Genomic DNA, 20752 nt, shown 5'->3' with positions numbered 1-20752 from the left:
AACTGTCACATTTTCAATGAAGACTTTTCCCACCAACTGAAGGAACCCCCCACCCCAGGCACTCTGATCTTCGAAACATCCAGCTACTATCTGTTTACTTACTTGTCTATGGTCACCCCTCCCGTCCCATGAGGAAATAAGATCCATGAGGACAGAACTGTTTGATTTGCTACTGTCTCTCCTGTCCCGAGGACAGCCGGTGCTCAGGTAATATTTGTCGAATGATGAAAAACTTATACTTCCATTATCTCCCCTGATTCGGAAAATAGCCAGGACACAGGCACTCGTTTTTCTGTTTTACAGATGAATAATTTGAGGTTCAGAGGACAAAGGACTGGTTAGGCTAACAGACAAAGCTTTTCATTAGCAGACACTTAAACAGAAGTCAGAGGTCAGACACTGTCCATATTTGATACCCTAAAAGCAAAAAAGCAAATCAAAGCAACGTCTATTTTAATATATTTTGTTTTTCTGGCTACAGAGTTAGCAGACAGGGTAAATTACAGGACAAAATCCCCCCAAAAACTGGTACTCACTCTGGTTTTTACACTTCGGTCAGTTCCGGCTTCCAGTAAGTGTTTGATACACTCCTTATTTCCATTTTTACAAGCCAGGTATAGAGGTGTCTGTCCTTCATCAGCAGCATGATTAATGTTGGCGTTGTATGCAATTAATAATTCTACACACCTAAACACAAGATTGTGATTAATCACAATAAAACTGGTTTGATTTCTGAAGCACCTGACCCAGATATTAAATATAGGAAATAATGCTAAAGCAATTCTGTATCTTTCTACATCCATTGTTTTTACTTATATATGTGTCAATTACTGGGGGGTCTTATATGGATACTGTTTTGTAGCAAGGCTAAAAGATATACTTTAATCACAAATTTAATTACTCCTATGAAAATTTAAAGTAGCCAGGTTGATCAAGTGCTAAAACTTGGTTTTGACATTTTTCTGTAACCAATTTGTAAACGTGGAATCCTTGCAATATATTTAACTAATTGGGATGAATGGCTGCACTGTGGTTGACATATATATTATTTGTGGTTCAAAATAGCTTAAACCTTGAAAAAGGACTGCTGAGTCATTTTGAGATTTTCACTTGAGAAAATAATTATAAATAGCTCAGACAGCAGGGCACCATGTGCCTCCACTATAAAAGGCAGCAGGGACCAGAGCAGAGGGCTGCCTTGGGGAGAACAGACAGCAGAGGCTATCCCGTCTCCTAAAGGGGGGCTATTTACAAGGAAAAAGACGGCTAAGCAGAAATTCATTGCTCTGAGAATCAAGGAGGAAAAAAATGAGGTAAATTCAAGACTTTGTGGCATTTGTGCAAAGCGTTTATAAAATCACATGCAAATAAATGGAGAAAAGCGGGCTAAATCATAATCAAATTAAGAAGCAATTTACATCATCTTCATTTTTTTTTTTTTTTTTTTACTTCAGATTTATGCCTTTTTTTCCCTGGGATTTTCTTGAAAACATTTGGTATATATCTATTTAAAAAATGAGTTACATATTGATATGTGTTTTTATCTCATGTACATTTAAACTAATCAACCCCCAGGGTTCTTCCTTTTGGCAAAGCTATCCACGCCTACACTCCTGACGCTCTTAGACTTCCCAAGTAAGTGGCACTACAGATTGCTGGGTGACAATAAATGTAAAAGCATAGGCCTGAAGAAGAAATCCCTTCTGGAGGATTCAGGACGCATGCACAAAGTAACAGCAAAACCAGTATCTATGGTCCTCAACAATAAACTCACGAAGTGTGCATCAGACATGCAGAAAAAAATAACGTATACTTTAAAGATGCATTTTGGGTATTTAAAACTTACACGTATAATTAATAACATTAGTGTGAACCTTAAAACCCACATTACAGGAATTATGAAATATGTTAAGGGACATTTGTATCAGATAGCTAATATTAACAAGTCAGGACACGATAGATGTTGGCGAGGATGCAGAGAAAGGGGAACCCTCCTACACTACTGGTGGGAATGTAAGCTGGTGCAGCCACTCTGGAAAACAGTATGGAGGTTCCTCAAAAAGTTGAAAATAGAGCTACCCTATGTCCCAGAAATTGCACTAGGGATTTACCCTAAAGATACAAATGTAGGGATCTGAAGGGGCACCTGCACCCCAATGTTTATAGCAGCAATGTCCACAATAGCCAAACTATGGAAAGAGCCCAGATGCCCATCGACAGATGAATGGATAAAGAAGATGTGGTATATATATATATACAACAGAATACTACTCAGCCATTAAAAAAAAAAAAATGAAACCTTGCCATTTGCATTGATGTGGATGGAACTAGAGGGTATTATGCTAACAAAATAAGTCAACCAGAGAAAGACAATTATCATGTGATCTCACTCATATGTGGAATTTAAGAAACAAACAGAGGATCATAGGGGAAGGGAGGGAAACATAAAACAAGAAGAAATCAGAGAGGTGAGACAAATCATAAGAGACTCATTTAATCATAGGAAACAAACTGAGGGTTACTGGAGGGGCTGGGGGTGGGGGGATGGGGTAACTGGGTGATGGGCAGTAAGGAGGGCACATGATGTAATGAGCACTGGGTATTATATAAGACTGATGAATCACTAAACTCTTACATCTGAAACTAATAATACATTATATGTTAATTAACTGAATTTAAATTTTAAAAAAACGTTAAAAAAAAACCATTTCTTGGTAGGCTACTGAAGAAATCACTGCTAAACTTACACATATTTCAGTTGGTAGTTTGTGCTCTAATTACATTTAGTATGAAAAGTTTCTGCTTCAATTTTTTTTAAATGACAAAACAAGGTGAATATATTGGGATTTAATACTGAATAAATTGCCACTCAGAAGTTAAGATTATTGTAATTAATATAATTCTAGGATTTATTTTTAATGAAAAACCTTTTTTGCATTGGGGTTGTGGTAAACAGTGAATGACAGTCTTTAACAGTGTATGTATCACCGCATATATGTTGATAGACTATAAATCGATTTTCTTCTTCAGAAGTAAGTTCATTCATGTCGGGTTGACACACAACATATTTCTCTTCTTTACTTCCCTCATATACAACTATTTACCTTTAAATAAGAAGAGCACATTTAAGATCCTACTTTGCATTTAAATCTTCAAATATACTTAGTGAACTTATTTGCCAGTGGATTTTAAGCACTAGTTTACACATTCAGAAATGAAATATGTGTGCAAATTATAGAGAGACTCTTTTCATAGAGGGGGAGAAAGAAGAATTCAGAGCATCACTTACTTGAAATGTCCCTGAGCAGCTGCAGCACACAAGGGTGTGAAGCCATTTTTATCAGCAGCATTGACTTGGGCTTCTGCATTCAGCAGCAATCTCACACAGTCTATGGATTTTAATAGAAAGCCATTTAAATTCCCCATCTAGAGTTATGGTGAGCCAAATTCTAAACAAGCTCTATATAGATGCTAAACCCAAAGGACCTCTCCCGTGCACAGTCCACCTGACAATTCTAGCATGGTGGATATGAGACTCCACAGGCTATTTTACAGAGAAAGTAGCCTCTTTTCCAGAAGATGCTAATGCCCCAGACTCACCAACTAAGTAAGACGTGATATTTATGTGTGTGTGTGTGTGTGTGTGTTACTTTGGGAAGAGTTGCTGATGAGAGAAAGGATTGTTATGTGTCAGAAAATATTTTACCAGATTTTTGCACCAGTCTATCCCAGAAAATAATGTTATTGGATAGAGAACTAAATCTACTTACCAAATTGAAATACCATTCTTTGTATTTAAATAGTTAAATTCTTACTTTGTGATAATTAACCTTTAAAACACTTCTGTGTGATGGTCATCCTACATGTAGCAGTGTGTGAGGTAAACCCACATAAAGTCACCTGACTCTGACATAAATATCATCTAGGACTCGTGTTCCTCATGGTATTTACTAGATTTAATATCTCTACATTAAAGAAAATTCCCACAGGGCTTCTGAAGTAAAGAATCCGAAGGTACTTTTAAAATCATGAGCTATCTTCTTAGCTCACTAGATTCTTCCAGTTAGTCCACTTGAACACAGTGAAGCTCTGAAAACTTCTGTGAATTACTCAACAATCATGCAGCTTATATGAGCAATGCTATTTGATTTTGGATTTGCAGTCAAATTATCTTTTTCTGCACTACCATATGTTTTAGTAAATTTGACCACAAGACTTGCATTTTAAGAAACAAGAATAATTCCCAGACTTCACCAACATATCATTTATAGCTGTACAACTCCTCAGCTCTCTTAAAAAAAAATCCAAATAACTATAAATTGTTCCAACTATAGAACAGTTTCAGACCCATGACCTTCTAGAACTACTAAAACTTGCCCTCACCATATCATGTGTTAAGACCTGTCACTTTGAGTTTCACACACAGGTATTCTAACAGACAAATTAAGCTATTTTGTCCTGACTAAAGTGATCACAGATGGGAGGCTTTATTCTAAAATGTGCTTCATAGTACTAGACCCCCAATTTTGACATATACCATACATTTCATTGTGCATAAAACAAATATCACTTTTTGCTAGCTGCAATAAAATCTTACTTTAAAAAAAAGATTTTTATTTATTTGAGAGAGAGAGGGTGAGCGAGCGAGCATGGGGGGAGGGGCAGAGGGAGAGGGGAGAGAGAGAATCTAGAGCAGACTCTGTGCTGACCGTGGAGCCCAAGGGGGGGAGGGGGGGGTCGATCTCACGACCCTGAGATCATGACCTGAGCTGAAATCAAGAGTCAGTTGCTCAAATGACTGAGACACCCAGGTGCCCCTAAAATCTTACATTTTTACAAAACTACAATTTGGATTTTTTTTTTTTTAATATTTACAAAATCTTCAAATCAAGTAAAAAAAAAATTTATCCACTACCACCTGTAAGACAAAATCAAAACCAAAAGAACCTTTTGCTCATAGCAATGGTTACCAGTGCTTTTGACTCTCCATCCTTTTGCAAGAGGTAAGATCTCACCATCTTTACCTGTATGTCCATTCTTAGCAGCAGAATACAAGGCAGAATGGCCATCTTCACAGGAGTAATTAATGTCCAGTCCTTCTTCATTAAGCAGCATTGATAATAAAGTGACATTTCCCTGGGCAGCAGCTTGCTGAAGAAGGGTGGGCCTGCCAGCCAGGGGGGCAGGACCACCACTCATTAGCAAAGGGGTTAGGGAGGGTGACCAGCCTGTGGGTTAAAGTGACCCTAGTTAGAGAGTAGGAGCAAGGACAAGAGACAGATATTACCCACTTGTTTCTGAATTACACACACACACAGACATATGAATACGTATCCTTAGAGGATTATGTGGTTTCTAACATTATCAATCTGTTAATATTTACTTAGCACAAATCTGTACTGTTATTTCAATCTTGTATCTGCTAATTAAGTTAACATACACAGTGACATATTATTTTTAGTTGTCAGTCTTACACAGATAAATGTTAAAGTGGTGATTGGTTTTAGGAAACTACGATGGCTGTCTCATTTTAAAAGTTCAAATTCCACTTCAGGGCTTCAAAACAATTTGAATTTTAAAATTATGTATAGATTTCCTCAATTTCAATATCAATCTGCAAAGTGAACTGACATCTTTAGGTACAGAAATAATTGTAAGAAATAGAGATTTATTTTTTCAACCATGTTTCCAAGGTACTTAACTAAAAATTTTACACAGACCATTAAGATAGACCAAATATTGCCAAGAAATCTATTTACATTCCTTGAATTCCCTTATTTGGGGAAAAAAAAAATGGAGGGAGCCAAGCGCTATTCAGTATCAAGAGCTAATAGAAGCACAACATATATAATTGAATCTAGAATACTGTATACCAGCACAAGTAATGCAAAACACGATTCTGAAGACTTTATCACCTGGCCATCTTTACAACTTGTATACCAGAAACTTTTAACCAGCCAACAAAACAGGACACTCTACCATATAGTTTTAACAAGAATCATAAGAGTTATCATAGTTAGATATTTCTCATCAGTATTTAGCAGCTTTAGAAGAGAATCTGTTAAGTGTGTGAAGTCGGCTGCATATAGCATGGAAAATTTTCTGAATTCTTCCTTGGTCAAAAGGCTGTAAAAACAGTAAAGTAAAAATGTTTATTTAATGTGATATATAGGTATTTTATGTGTTTTAGATACAATTAACTTTCAGAATAAGTCATTGTACTTTCTTCCTTTTGAAGCCCCAAATACCTCAAAGTAATGTCTGGTGTATACAGAGGGGCCTATGTGCACATATTCACTTTTCATGGTACGCTTTCTACATAAACCCAGTAACATTCTCTGTAGTCGGACACAATTGATGGATCTTTTATGTCTCCGCCACCTTGGTATAAGGATAATATTCTACGTATACGGGTATTACATTAATAAGCAATAAATTTGTATAATTGAGACTTGAATTATTTTAATAAATATTAAAATCAAAGGATTTCTTGGTATTTTAAAAGTTCGTTGTGAAAAAGAGTTTATACAAATAAAACAAGACTGTTTATTAAAAGCTGGATATTACGTCTTCATAATTAGTTATTTGGGTCCATGAACAATTTATTGTTTTTACCCTGTTAGACTGCAATGACATACAAAATTCAAATGCTCATAAAATTAAATATTTATCTAAACTTTATGATATTTTCCCATTGATATTCATTAGCTCTTCTTACAAAAGTAGTATTTTTACTTCATACTTACAAGAAGGCTCCTCTCTGGTACATTTTACCTTTTGTATTTTCTTAAAAACAAACAAAAAAAAACAAGCCCACAAAAATTAAATCAGTACTTATTAGAAATGGATGATAAACAGAGAAATTATAAACACCAAGGTATGATACCTTGACTGCAAAGCAAACACAAAGGTAACATGAAGGCATTGCAAGGTGGTCCTCTGTGGAATAGAAGGGAGTGTGGCTCACAAGGCAGTGAGCTTCTCTCCTTGAGCTCCCGGTGCGCGCTCTCCCCACCCTTCCCTCCCTCTCCTCTCACTGTCCTTCCTGCTACCCCCACCTCCTCTAGCTCATCCAAGCTGTCTTCGTTATTGATATCCTGTCAAGAATATCAACACTTAAATATCAAATGGTTTGCTCTTCTTTTGGATTTTCATTTTTTTTTTTTCCAATGCAATTCTAGGCTTTGGGGGACAATTTAAATACAGATATATTTTTAACTGCCTTCTATGGAATCTTGGGATATAGTATCCTGGGAAACTCTATTTTTAATGCTAAGCTATCTGAAAGAGAAAATATTTATTCAAAAATTTTCTCAATCTTTAGACCACTGAAGAGTCAGTTTTCTGTCATACAAAACAACAGAGGAATATACATGAAATTTTTTTGTATTTTCTGAGAGGTGTGAAATATATTTTTAAAATCTTTTACAAAAGAACAATGCTTTATAAATACCAAGTATTCTTAAAGCTTAAATAAATTTTTTTATCCCCACACTCATTTCCAATTGCTTAAGTTATTTTAATGAATCCTTTTATCAATATGGGAAAAATAAAACTTTACCATGAGACTTTATTGTTCATTTGAAATTCCCAACAATGATAAAAACAGTAATGACAGAACAGACCTTCGTCATACAGCTACTTTAATGAGGTTAGAAAAAGGTCATTCAGCTTCGCAGTGTCATATGCAAACATTAGTAAAGGTGAGCATCTTGCAGAACATGCGGTGGGTGACGAAGGGAACAGAGAGAACGTGCAGTGCGAGAGGGAAGAGAGGTTGAGAACAGCTTCTGGCATCAGCTTCAGAGTGTGGAGAAGGTTAATGTCATAGCTTAGGTCAATCTCATTTTCAGATTTAGACTTCAAGCCAATCATACATGGAGGATCACTTTTAAAAGATCTATGTTTAAGGAAAAATGTCTGAACCAAATTAAATAAAATGTACCAAAGCACCCCCCTCCCCCGCCAAAAAAAAACCCAAAACCAAAACCAAACCAGAAACAAATTTCCAAGGGTATGAAAACTCAGCTGCCTGAGGTGATTTCTGGTTTAGGCTTCTGTTCATCTAACAGTTAAAATGTGTTCATTGGACAAGTTCAGGAGGAACAAGAAATTTTAATTCATTTAGATTTTAAAATGCTACTTAAAAATTTAACATTTGGCCATAAAAACTGCTAATAGAGTAATTTACAACATAATTCATTAAAATGGTATCTTCTGTCAATGCAATTCTCCTCAGGAGTGCTTTAGCTTAATCATAATTGTTTGTCACAGATATAAATTGATATAGAAACTCAGAATTTTAGAGTTTTAAAGATATGGGATCTAGTGGTTCTCCAAGAAGGGAGAGGTAGTGTACTGCTGTTTGAAAAATTCAAAAGACAAGCTTAATAAATCTTTCTGGACTGAAACTGTTTTTTTTTTTTTTTTTGGTTCAATGATTTCATTTTTAGATGAAAAAGCTAATGGCTCAGAGCAAACAGGCTCTTTAGGGTGACACTAGAAAGAGGCAGAAGTGGACTAACCCTGTCTTCTTAGACTCAGTCCAGAGCTCTTTTCCTCACTGAATTTGGAACAGACATCTATCTACCAAGGATTTGGCAGATGTGCTCTGTCCTCATGCCCTGCGCTTATCAACCACAATTGCATTAGTGGCTATTTAGCAGATTAATAACCTTCAATGAGCTTATGATCGGGAGAGGCACAAGTTCACCCAGGCACAGACAGGTTAAGAAGCAAGATGGAGGGAGCTCCGGTGCTTCCTGGCATGGTGGCAAACATAGGGGCAATCCAAATGAAAAGCAGTTGAAATCCTGTATCTCATCTGGAAAAGTTAGGCTGGCCTACAACCATGATTGATTTAATCACCCCTCCTACATAACTGTAATAACTTTTTTATTCCCCAGACTAGATGCTCAGGAAAAGCTTGCTGAATGACTACTCCTCCCTATAACCAAGTGACTTAGAAACTTATCATCCCACCAAGGGTAGTCTGGGAATTCCAAGATGATTTTGGCCAAACTGCAAAATCAGAGAAGAGAAAATGAGGAACGACTTTCACCTGTCTTCAGTGGCTGCTACTTCTTTGGTCCCACTGTTTATCCTCTTTTGCTCTCTAGATACAAGCAAAGGGCATTTTTCAGAAGGATTATAGCTCCTTTATCCAAAATTCCACTCTATCCTAGCTAGGTCAATCTGGCAAATATATAATAGACTAGGAAATCTCTTCTTTCAAGTTTAAGATCCTGCTGACAAAATGTTTCTTGGGTATGGATGCTGATTTTAAAACTTTTCCACTGAAACCAAGACACTGAAGCTGAACCTTGGAGCACAGCAACGACTGAGGCAATAATTGGCAAAGCATCAAAGTCCAAAGCAACGATGGCTTTGTAGTTTTTAAAAACTGATAAAATTTATATATCCCAGGAAGTGTTCTTCCATTTTATAGCTTGCACATTTATGTCAACAGCATCGCCACGGCCCCCAACAGTTTTGGGACCTGTGCGTGAGACTGCCTTAAGACCTTACAGTACGCTGATTCTCCTGAACGGTAGCAAAAGTTCCTCCTTTGAGCATGGATTTAGCTCTGGAAAACAGCTACCATCATTTTAGGCCATGAGAAAGGCTGTCCAGCTCAGTAATATCATTTTGAATAAAAAATAGGGAATGCTGAATGCCTGTGAAGACATCACAAAGTAATAACAGCGAGGTCAATCCTAAAGCAAATGTTTTAAGCAACAATATCAATGAAGCAAGAATATCACCTCTATTTACTCATCACTCATGCCAAGCTCTTTGAACGTTAGGATAGTTAATCCTAATAGCCACCCTACCCCATGAGTAGCATAAGCTCCGTATTAAGAATGGGAAAACTTGCTCAGTCCAAGAAAAATCACCAAAACACACAGCCATAAATTGCAGAGCCTAGATTCCAGCACAGATCTGACTGACATCAAAGTCCATGCTGTTTCCAATTCCCAATTATGCACCAAAATACGAATAGCAGCCTCTCAATGAGCATAATTTCCAGGAGACAGCTTATAATTAGATAAGTAAGTCCTGGCATATTGCTCTCATTACCTGACAATTAGCAAGAACGGTGCTACCTATTTTCCTCATTCTCACTCCCCACACCCTGAGTTTTAAATATAACACTACTCAAAACTTCACTTAATTCTTAAAGTTCCCTCCCATTAGAACCAATGGTCTCTGGTAGCCATTAAGATCCCATGGTAAGAGAGACTTCTGTCAAGTTTCAACAGAACTTTGACACTAACATTATTTTAGAGCCACATTTACTCAGTGAAGAACTAATCCAATCATGTCAATAAAAAGCAATGCTTTCTCTAGCACTGTAAAACAAAAGGGAAAAATCCAGTTCTTTATTAACTCCTTTGTTTAAGAGTCCCCTACTTCATAAACCACATCTGAAATGAAAACCTTCTCCACTATAGCCTCCATGGGATGCTATCCATCTGTGCTCAAGTGTTGGAAGACAACAGCTTGGAACAGAATAAACAGCTTTTGAAATAAACTAAACTTAGAACAGAGAATTAAAATATATGTACTCTATTTTTGAGGTTAAAAAGAATACCAAACCACTATTAAAACCTAGAACATATCAATTACAGAGCAAATCTAATCAATTTGATAATCCGAGGTAGACTACAGTGTTAATAACCACTTGAACAACTCTTTAAAGGGATTATCTCCATTATCTCCAAAGGGATAGAATTGAACACAGATTGTCTGTTGACGACCCCCTAATATATGAAACCTTTTGAGATAAATATTTAAAAAGAAGGAACAATCTTTCTTCCCATGGAAATGCTTTAGTGTCTCTAAATTAATGGTCTCCATGAGCTCCAAACCACTACTTTCAGGTTATTTTAAAAGAAGAAAGCACTTAGCATCAAGATACCACAATTCATATAGCAAGATGAATCACCATACCCTGGAGGCTTTAAAGAAAAATACAAAAAAAAAAAAAAAAAGAGAGAGAGAGAGAGAGAGGAAAGAAATAGGAAAAGAAAACAAAACCAAAAACGTATCAAATTTAAAAACAAGTTTCAAGGCAATGTGAAGGAAATTAAGGCAAGTGAGGAGACAGGCCACATTCTTAAAAAAGGGTATAATATTTCAATCCCTTTACCTGATGCTGTTACCAGGAGGCTGTCTGAGGCACCTGTTCTACAGGATGAGGCACTAACAGGGTTTATGGAAGAGCAAAAGGCAATGGTGGTGGGAATGACAAGGGAACTTTCTGAACATGCAGGTTGGTTCAGTCCAGGGGTTTCAGCAGGCCAGGCACCCACCTGAGACGTGGCCAGGGCTGAAACGGCACAGCCTGCTGGTGCCACAGTTAAATCTATGGATGGTTTTGGTGGCAGCTGAGGGGAAGATGATTTAGGGAGATTCTCCTCATTTATTACCCTGTTCCCTTGTGGCAAAGTGGAAGGAGGCGAAGCCATAGTTTTGTTATCACCTTTGGCCCCTGCGTTGGAGGCCCTGCTGCTATCCATAATAACCTTGAGTTGGGGGTGTGGTGGAGAAGGAGTTTGGGAGAGCCCTGGCTTTTTTGGAGGGATAGGAGGAGGGTTTCCTCTGTCAACTCGTGCTACACCAGGAGTCTTTAAACTGGTCCGACTGACGGGAGCGCAGGTGCCAACGTCCCCCGTAGGGGGCACCCCAGGCCTTGGGGGTGCTCCTGCTTGAGGGCTCGTAAATCTTGACAGTGCTTGGGTCACAGTATTCCGAGCTAGTTGTTTGGCCACTAGGTTGTCACGACTTGTCGGAGAGACATCTCTGGATGGAGGACTTTGGGTAGTATTTCCATTTTGGTCCGGGTCATTGGCATTGCCCTGAAATCGAAATCTAGCTGCTTGGATTCGTGGGTTCAGACCTGGATGCAAAGCTGCATTGGCACACGGTGAGTGTAAACTGTGCGTAGGTGGTGCTTGTGAGTAGCTCTGGGGAGCTATGCCTGGCGTTTGCATGGGGGGAGGGGCAGTGCTGTTGGGAAGTGGGGTGGTGCTACTTGGCGAGCCAGTGCTCGGTCCGTTCTCCTCCACTCTGTTTGCACTTGGAGGTGGGACAGTAGGCAGAGAGGAGCCAGTCAAGTCACCATGGGAAGGCTGCCTGTCGGTTCCTGGTCTGCCCAGTGCGGCGCTGGTGCACACATTTCCTTTTGTGTTTGCAGAAACTAGGGGGCTCCCTGTGGGGGGCTTCACAGGCATGGTCAAAGGCAACTTCTTCACGTGGTCAGTGCTTTCTATCGGTAGGTCGGTCTGGCAAGCAACAGACCTTGTCACAGGTCCTTCTGTTCCCACAGATATGGAGACCAAACGCCTATCTTTCGTCTTTCGCGGGAGAGAGAGGCTTGGTTTGCTGTCATTTCCCCTTTTCAGTTGCTCAATCATTTTCTTCATCTTGTCTATCTCCTCTTTGAGGTCAGTGGTGTGCGCTTCTTCTCGGTGCAGTTTAGCACGGAGCTGTTCCCGTTCGGTGTCAAACTCAGAGAGTTGTTTCTCCATCTGAGCTTCCATTTCTGTGCTCCTTTGTTTCTCAGTGGAGAGCTCCTCTTCTAATGCACTCGTCTTTTTCTTTTCCTCCTCCAGTTTGGCCATCACGTCTTCTAGCTTCTGGGCCTCCTCTAGGACTTTGCCCGAGAGCTGTTTGCACTCCTTGACCAGCATCAGGACCACGTGCTTGTTCTTGCCACGCTCTTCCTCCAGGCGGGCCTCCAGCTGCTTGTGCTCCTGCTCAAGGGCTTGCAGCTGAAGCTTCTCTGTCTCCAGCTGAAAGAAATTCACAGGACAGCCCTGAGTAACATGCGGAGAACCTTTCAGCCAAAGAAGTGCTTCTTGCGAGATTTTTATTAGTTGTGTAACAGCTATGTGATTTGGGTTAGCTGAAGGGCCACGTTTCTAAAATGTGTTGTGATATGAAAGATAATATTTTAGATACTCATTAAATGAGAAAATAGATGTAAATGGCTTAATGAAAACCATCTAAGTCACAGCAATAGAGAATTTTTAAAAATCTATTAAACTACAGAAAAAGAACAGTAACCTGATACTTCAGATCACAACACAGAGTTCAGAAAGTTCTGTTTTGTAAAAATAGAACTCTGTAAGGAAACTGGTGTTCTTTTTTTTTTTAAAGGTTTAGTGCCTTAAGGTTATTAACGAATCTTTGAGGTACAGTATAAAGAAAAGTGAAAACAGAGGACTTCAGTTAAATTCTAAGTTTCTACATTTGCTAATTGTGTTGCTTAACTTTTAACTTCAAGCTTCTTATGATGGGTTGTTGTAGAAATCATATAAAATCATATCTGAATGTTCTTTGAAAACTGTAAGAACTAAAGAAATATTTTACTAGAACTATGATCAGTATCAGTGAACCCGAAGTCCAAGCTCATCTCCTTCAATCCTACTTCTCACTGAGCTCCCACTGCCTTGGCCTCCCTGGTTCCTGCACATTGTCCTGCCTCAGGGTCTTTGGCTTTCCTGTTCTCTCTGCCCACAATTCCACCACACACCTTCATGCAGGGCTCCTGGGCTAAGCAGTTCGTGCACCACACAAGGATGACCAGCTGGAGCGGTGAGTGGGAGCCCCAATCTAGCCCTGTCTACTCACCCAGTGTCTGCCCAGGCATGGGGCTTCATCTGCCCGTAAAGAGGGGCATCTGTCTGCTCACCAAGCCACAGGCTGCTAGAGTTCATGCTTCCCAAAGAAACATTTTTCTAGTTGATCAATGTAGAGGAGCTTTTTAAAAAACCTCTGTATCTCCAGGTGGGGTTTTCGAATATGCACAAAAGCACCCAAAGCACAGAAGTCTGACTTCTTCAGTTCCTCCAGGCCTCTGCTCAACTGTCCCCTTCACCGCGAGGCCTCCTTCTCACTGCCCTGCCGAAAACAGTGGTCCCTCCCCACCCCTGTACTCCTCACCCTTTGCTTAGCACCTACCTGCCCCCACCGGAATGTAACTCCCCGAGGGCAGGGACTAGACCTTCTTTGCTGCTGTTCCCAAAAACACAGTGGTGTTTAATTGTTGACTGGATGAATGAAATTAACATAGTTCACAGAAACAACCAACTTCTGCACACTGAGGGCCTTTCTGGGTACACAGGTCTTACAGCCTCCAAAATGCACGACTTTCCCACGTTTATACAGGTTTCCCACTTCTTTCCAGAGGAGCACCTACTGCCTGCCATAAGGTGCTCATGAAGGACAGATCCCCAAGCTGGGCTGCAGCAGTCAGCTAGGTCCACATGCCCCATCTTCCCAACTAGAGAAGCATTCCTCTGGTAGTCCATACAAGGTCCTTATGATTCATAAAGGTTAAAGTAGATCTACCTGATGAAGACACAGAAAGGACTCCCCCCACTGACCACCACCCCAAATGTTAAATATAAATATATTCTCATGAGATCCAGTAATTATTTAAGTCAGTTTTTAGTCATCAGAGAGGAAGGAGATGCTCACATGATCAATCAGTTGTGAGAATGTGCTCCTGTTCCTCACCCCACTGAGAAAATCTATTACTTTCACAGTCAGTCACGGAACCAAAAGGAGAGAATGGCTCATTAGAGTCAGAGATATTATTCATTTACTCTAGGATGCTTCCTGCCTTGAAAAAGTTGAATGGTATTGCATGGGTCCTATAAATAAGTGATCAGGAATACGGATAATTCCCCAAGAATAATTAGTGACAACTGTTTATACACATACTATTCTACTATATGCAATTTTAGGGGTGACTTCAAAAATAGATTAGGTAAGATGTGGGGAACAATAGTGCTGTCATATACTATATTTATATGCATATTTTATTCATCTGATGCCTCACAGAAAATTTGACTTCTAAATAGTCAAAACACATTTAACTCTTCTAAATGCATCAAATAATAAGTTTCTGTAGAAGGCATACACAAAGTTAGGACTACTAAGAAAATTTTAAATATTGTATTCACCGCTGCCCCAAATTCTTATAGCAATGTTGGAAAAAGCGAAACTGGGTCAATTTTCAGCTTATTTTAAAAATATGAGTTCCATAATTTACCTTGGGAGCCGGAAAAAAAAAAAAAAAAAAGATGTTCTGGAGAACTTTAAGGGCTATCTTCATTTTACACAACTAACTAGATGCCAAATGAGTGATCTCTCTGATGTCATCTAGTGAATCAGTGTCAGCATACATGGAACTCTGGGTTCTACTTGTCTCAGGCTTTTCTCACCACATCATACATCTTGCCCACACTATTTCTTCACTAGGGGTCATCACACTTTATTTTTAAAATGATAACTTACATCTCACACTTGAGAATCAAATTGAAGAAAGACTTCTAACAGGAGATCAACTCAACAAATCTCACATATTTATACAGAAAACTATACTACTATAAAAGCACCCATAATTCTTTTGCATCTTTGTTCTTCCATCACTCTGACCTTGTAAGTCCTATCTCAGATGAACACATGTCTTTTTAAATCTTACCACAGACAGTGGAGCACAAAGTAAGCCACATAACCAGTGCACCTGCAAACACAAGGCTCCAGACTCCATTAAGTTCTGAGCACCAGTCATTAATCACTCTGTCTTTGTTTAGCCTCCTCTACCATTTCCACTTCAGGGAATATTTAAACTTCTGCCACTCTCCCCCCAAAACATCACCCAATGACCATTCAACTAACTCTCAGTCTACCCTAATAGACTCTTTTATCAAGAAAATTGACTCCCTCTACATCCTGTCTCCTCCCTTAAGCATATTTTTTTTAATAACCACACCAATCTCTACTTCCCTCCCTTCACTCTAAGGGAGAAAGATTTCCATATGTTCAAGGTCAGACTTTCTTCAACAATTAACTTGACACTCTCCTTTCACCTGAGACTTGCTCCATCAGTTATCACACTGCTCTTTATAAATAATAAAGATCCCCCTCTGTACCAGCTCTTTCCAGTTTATATTCCATACTTAAAAATATTTTTTTATATTCAAAAAAATTCCATGGCCATTCTGGCCCAGAGACAAAATCTTTGTGCTTGCAAGAGTAAGAGATGTAGTACCAAGGTCTGATCCCAAACTTCTTAGCTGTGTGACCTTGGTAAATTCTCTCTAAAGTTCAGTTCTATTTGGTTCCCTTATCTGCACAATAGAGCAGTAATTCTTATTACTTTATAAGATTAAATGAGGCAATGCATATAAAGCATGTATCATTGTGCCTGGCATTAAAAATATATTGTTTTCAATTCATAATATAATAACTATTCGTGCTATTTAAAAGTATGTCACTTTTGCAGTGTTTTTCCTCTGAAAATACATTTATAAGCAAACTATGATCTATAGAATTGACCATATTTAATATATAAATGGATTTTTAATAAGTTAGATAGCAGTTATAATACAATTATAAAGTATATCAGAGACCCCCAACAAAGAAAAGAATCAGAGACTATGGCCTCTGCCACAGACCTAATGGATAAGGATATAAGCAAGATGTCAGAGATAGACTTCAGAGTAGCAATTATAAAGTCGATATCTAGGCTTGAGAAAAATATTAGCGACAATATAGAATCTCTAAGGGCAGATATAAGATCTAATCAGGCCGAACTTAAAAATGCTATGACTGAGATGCAGTCTAAACTGGATACACTGACAGCCAGGGTAAAATGAGGCAGAAGAACTAATTAGTGAGCTAGAAGATTAGATGATAGAAAAGAAGGAAGCCGAGGAGGCCTGGGATAAACACCTAAAAGCCCAAGAGATCACACTGAGAGAGATTAATGATGCCATGAAACATTCCAATGTCAGAATTATTGGGATCCCTGAGGGGGTAGAGAGAGAGAGAGGACTAGAAGATATCTTTGAGCAAATTGTAGCTGAGAACTACCCTAATCTGTGGAGGGAAACAAGCATTTGTGTCCAAGAGGCAGAGAAGACCCCTCCCAAGATCAATGAGAAGAGACCAATGCCCCGACATATAATAGTAAAACTTGCAAATCTTAGAACCAAAGAAGCAAACCTGAAAGCAGCTAGGGGGAAGAGACTTCTTACGTACAGCTGGAGGAACATCAGAATAACGTCAGATCTGTCCACAGAGACCTGGCAAGCCAGAAAGGCCTGGCAAGACATATTCAGGGTACTAAATGAGAAGAACATGCAGCCAAGGATACTTTATCCAGCCAGGCTGTCATTCAGAATGGATGGAGACAAGGAGTTTCCAGGACTGGGAGAAACTGAAAGAATATGTGACCACCAAGCCAGCCCTGCAAGAAATATTAAGGGGGATTCTATAAAAGAAGAAAGACCCCAAGAGTAATATAGACCAGAAATTTACAGAGACAGTCTATAGAAACAGGGACTTCGCAGGCAACATGATGGCACTAAAATCATATCTTTCATAGTCACAACATGAATGGCCTAAATGCTCCCATGAAATGGCACAGGGTTGCAGATTGGATAAAAAGACAGGACCCATCCATATGCTGTCTGCAAGAGACTCATTCTGAACCTAAAGATACATCCAGACTGAAAGTGAGGGGATGGAGAACCATTTTTCATGCCAACAGACCTGAAAAGAAAGCTGGGGCAGCAATTCTCGTATCAGACAAATTAGATTTTAAGCTAAAGACTGTAGTAAGAGATGCAGAGAGACACTATATCATACTTAAAGGGTCTATCCAACGAGAAGATCTAACAATTGTAAATATCTATGCCTCCAACACGGGAGCAGCCAACTACATAAGCCAACTGTTAACCAAAATAAAGAATCACATTAATAATAATACTTTAATAGTAGGAGACCTCAACAGTCCACTCTCAGCAACAGACAGATCATCTAAGCAGAAGATAACAAAGAAGCATGAGCTTTGAATGACACATTGGACCAGATGGACTTCATACATACATACAGAACATTCCACCCTAAAACAAAGTACATCAGAGAAAGTTTCACTGCCAATAATGGTGAAATAACTTTTATTAGACTATCTCTTCTGCAGATAAAAATTACAACTCTTAGAAAAAATACTTTTTTTTTTTCGAAAAAAAATTCTTAAAAAAATAACTATTTGAAGGCTTTGGAGAATAGTAAGTGGTAAGATAGAAGAGGAGTACACCCTCCATTTAGAGGAGCCAACTGAACTGGATGCAACTTGCCCTTGTATAGCTTTTCAAGTGAGGGCAATTCCCTGTCCTGGCAGCACCAGCAGCAGGAGCTCAAGCCCAAAGTACTCCCTATACTGGCTCAAGGAGTCAAAAATGGAACTAGGGCTTCCACCAGAACCCTTGGTTGATGCTTGAATTACACATTCACAGGGGAGACACCACCTTGAATGACAGAGGTGGTTGCTGAATAACTGAGAGAACCAAGCAAATATTTCAGCTATTGCCAGCTATGAGGAGACAGTTTGGAGTCTGAATATAACCAAGTTAAGTGCTTACTAGAACAAAATACACTCCTGAGAAGATAACAGAATCCTGAATGTCTGCATCATATTATTCATGATATCTGATATATAAAAAAATAGTAGACGTGCAAAGTAACTTTTTTTTTAAAGTGATCCACTGTCAAGAGAAATATTTTGACTCAAGAAATGGGACCCAAGATGATCCATATTGTAATTAGCAGACTGGGGACTTAAAGCAGCCATTTTCAAAGAAAATATCATCACAATGGCTGAACAAAGGAGGATCTTGACATAGAAATGGAAACTAGAAAAAAAAGAACCAAATGGAAACTCTAGAACTAAAAAGTATTAATCTAAAATGAAAACCAAAAAACAAAAAAAAACCTCACTGAATAGGCTTAATAGCAGATTTGAGAGAGCAGAAGAGAAAGGACAGTGAATTTGAAAAAACAAAAGAAAGTATCCAATTTAAGGAAAATAAAAAATATGATCGAAAAAAGTTAATAGCACCTCAGGGACATGTAGGACAATATAAAGTGGTGTAAAGTCTACATAACGAGTTCAAAATGGAGAGAGAATGGGAAAGAAAAAGATATTTTTAAAAAATGGCCAAAAAATTCACAAATTTGGTAAAAAAAAAAAAAAACAAATCTAGGAAGCTCAACAATCCTAAAGCAGAATATATATATATTACAAAAAAAACCATACCTAAGTACATCATACTAAAACTGCTAAAAACAAGGATAAGAAATAATCTTGAAAGCAGCCAAAGGAAAAAAAGAGACATTATAAACACAGACACTATAATATAAATGATGGCTGAATTATTATCTCTATTTGCAACAGAATATCCCAAGACTATAGAAGATACAGTCTTTTAGATGCACTTGCTGAGCTATTAAAAACCACCAACAATTTACAGAAGACTCAGAAGACTAAAATCTTACAGAATATCTTCTGACAACAGAATTAAATTATATATAAATCACAGTAAGATATTAAGAATGCCCAAAATTCAAAAATAAGACAACATACTTCTAAGAAGAAATCACAAAGGAATTTAGAATACATTTCATGCTGAATGAAAATAAAAACGCAACATATGAAAATCTGTGGGATGCAGTGAAAGAAGAGAATTTAAAACATCTAAAGCAAAGGATAGAAATTTCTATCTTTAATTGCATATATTAGAAGAGTTGTCTCAAATCAGTCATCTAAGTTTCACCTTAAGAAGCTCAAAAAAGTTAGGCAAATTATAAAGTAAAGAAATAACAAAGGTAATAAATCAATGAAATAGGAGACAAATACTAGAGAAATTAACAAAGCCAAACATTTTTCATCTAAAAGATCAGTAAGACTGTTAAACATTTAGAAAAAAACTGACTAATATAGAAAACACAAATCATAAATAATAGGAATAAAAGAGGGTTTATAACTTAGTGTCAATAAATTCAACAAATCAAATTCCTCTGAAACACACAACTTTCAGGATATAAGTGGCATTGAAAATTGGAATGGGGTGCCTGGATGGTTCAGTCAGTTAAGTGTCTGCCTTTGGCTCAGGTCACGATCCCAGGGTCCCAGGATCGAGCCCTGCCCCATCAGGAAAGGGGGTGGGGGCATCCCTGCTCTGTGGGGAGCCTGCTTTTCCCTCTCCCTCTGCCAATCCCCCTTCTTGTGCTCTCCCTCTCTCTCTGTCAAATACATAAATAAAATCTTTAAAAAAAAAAAAAAAGAAAAAGAAAATTGGAATGGCCTTATATATTTTAAGGAAATTGAATCTACAAATAAAAACTTGCCCCCGAAGAAAATTTTTAGCTCATATGGCTTTACCTGTGATGTCTACTAAACATTAAAGAAAGAAATAGTGCCAAACTTATATATACCCTTTCAGAAAATAGAAAAGCAAATGTTCCAACTCACTTTATGATCCCAGAATTGCCTTCCAAATCAAAACTAGTCAAGTATTTTTCTTAATTTACAGAAAAAACGATCACTCATGAATACAGATGCAAACTTCCTAGCAAAATAGAGGCAAACTAAATCCAGCAATATATTAAAAAGATTAATAAAAGGTGCAAATTGTTTCAGTATTTGAAAATAAGTATAATTCATCACCTTAAAAGACTTAAGAGGAAAACCATCACCACACCAATAGATGCAGATAAACCATTCTACAAAATGCAAAACCCATTCATGATAAAAAAAACAAAACAAAACAAAAAAACCCCTCTCAACATGGAATAAAACCTCAGTGACAAAAAGGGCATCTATAAAGAAGCACAGCTAACATCATACGTAACGGTGAAACAGTCTTTCTTCCCTGAGAAAAGGAGAAAGCAC

General features: G+C 38.1%; 1 protein-coding gene across 3 annotated transcripts in view; it reads right to left on the bottom strand.

The window, feature by feature from the left end:
• CTTNBP2 (cortactin binding protein 2) overlaps positions 1–20752 on the bottom strand; it is a 151419-nt gene that overhangs the window by 62660 nt on the left and 68007 nt on the right. For 2 of the 3 annotated variants that reach the window (XM_081800202.1, XM_081800201.1), the window contains exons 4-7: positions 11153–12797; positions 5025–5228; positions 3290–3389; positions 537–687 (exon numbers count right to left, since the gene is read on the bottom strand). In XM_081800202.1, coding sequence (XP_081656328.1) covers positions 537–687; positions 3290–3389; positions 5025–5228; positions 11153–12797 — 2100 coding nt within the window. Of the gene's footprint in view, positions 1–536; positions 688–3289; positions 3390–5024; positions 5229–11152; positions 12798–20752 lie in introns of those variants that run through there. The other variant, XM_081800203.1, reaches the window with a different exon arrangement.

Source organism: Leptonychotes weddellii, chromosome 12, assembly GCF_054177405.1.
Source record: "Leptonychotes weddellii isolate Sample4059 chromosome 12, ASM5417740v2, whole genome shotgun sequence".
NCBI lineage: Eukaryota > Metazoa > Chordata > Mammalia > Carnivora > Phocidae > Leptonychotes > Leptonychotes weddellii.
The sequence above is the reverse complement of the archived record's forward strand: the minus strand, read 5'-3'. Positions and strand labels throughout refer to the sequence as shown.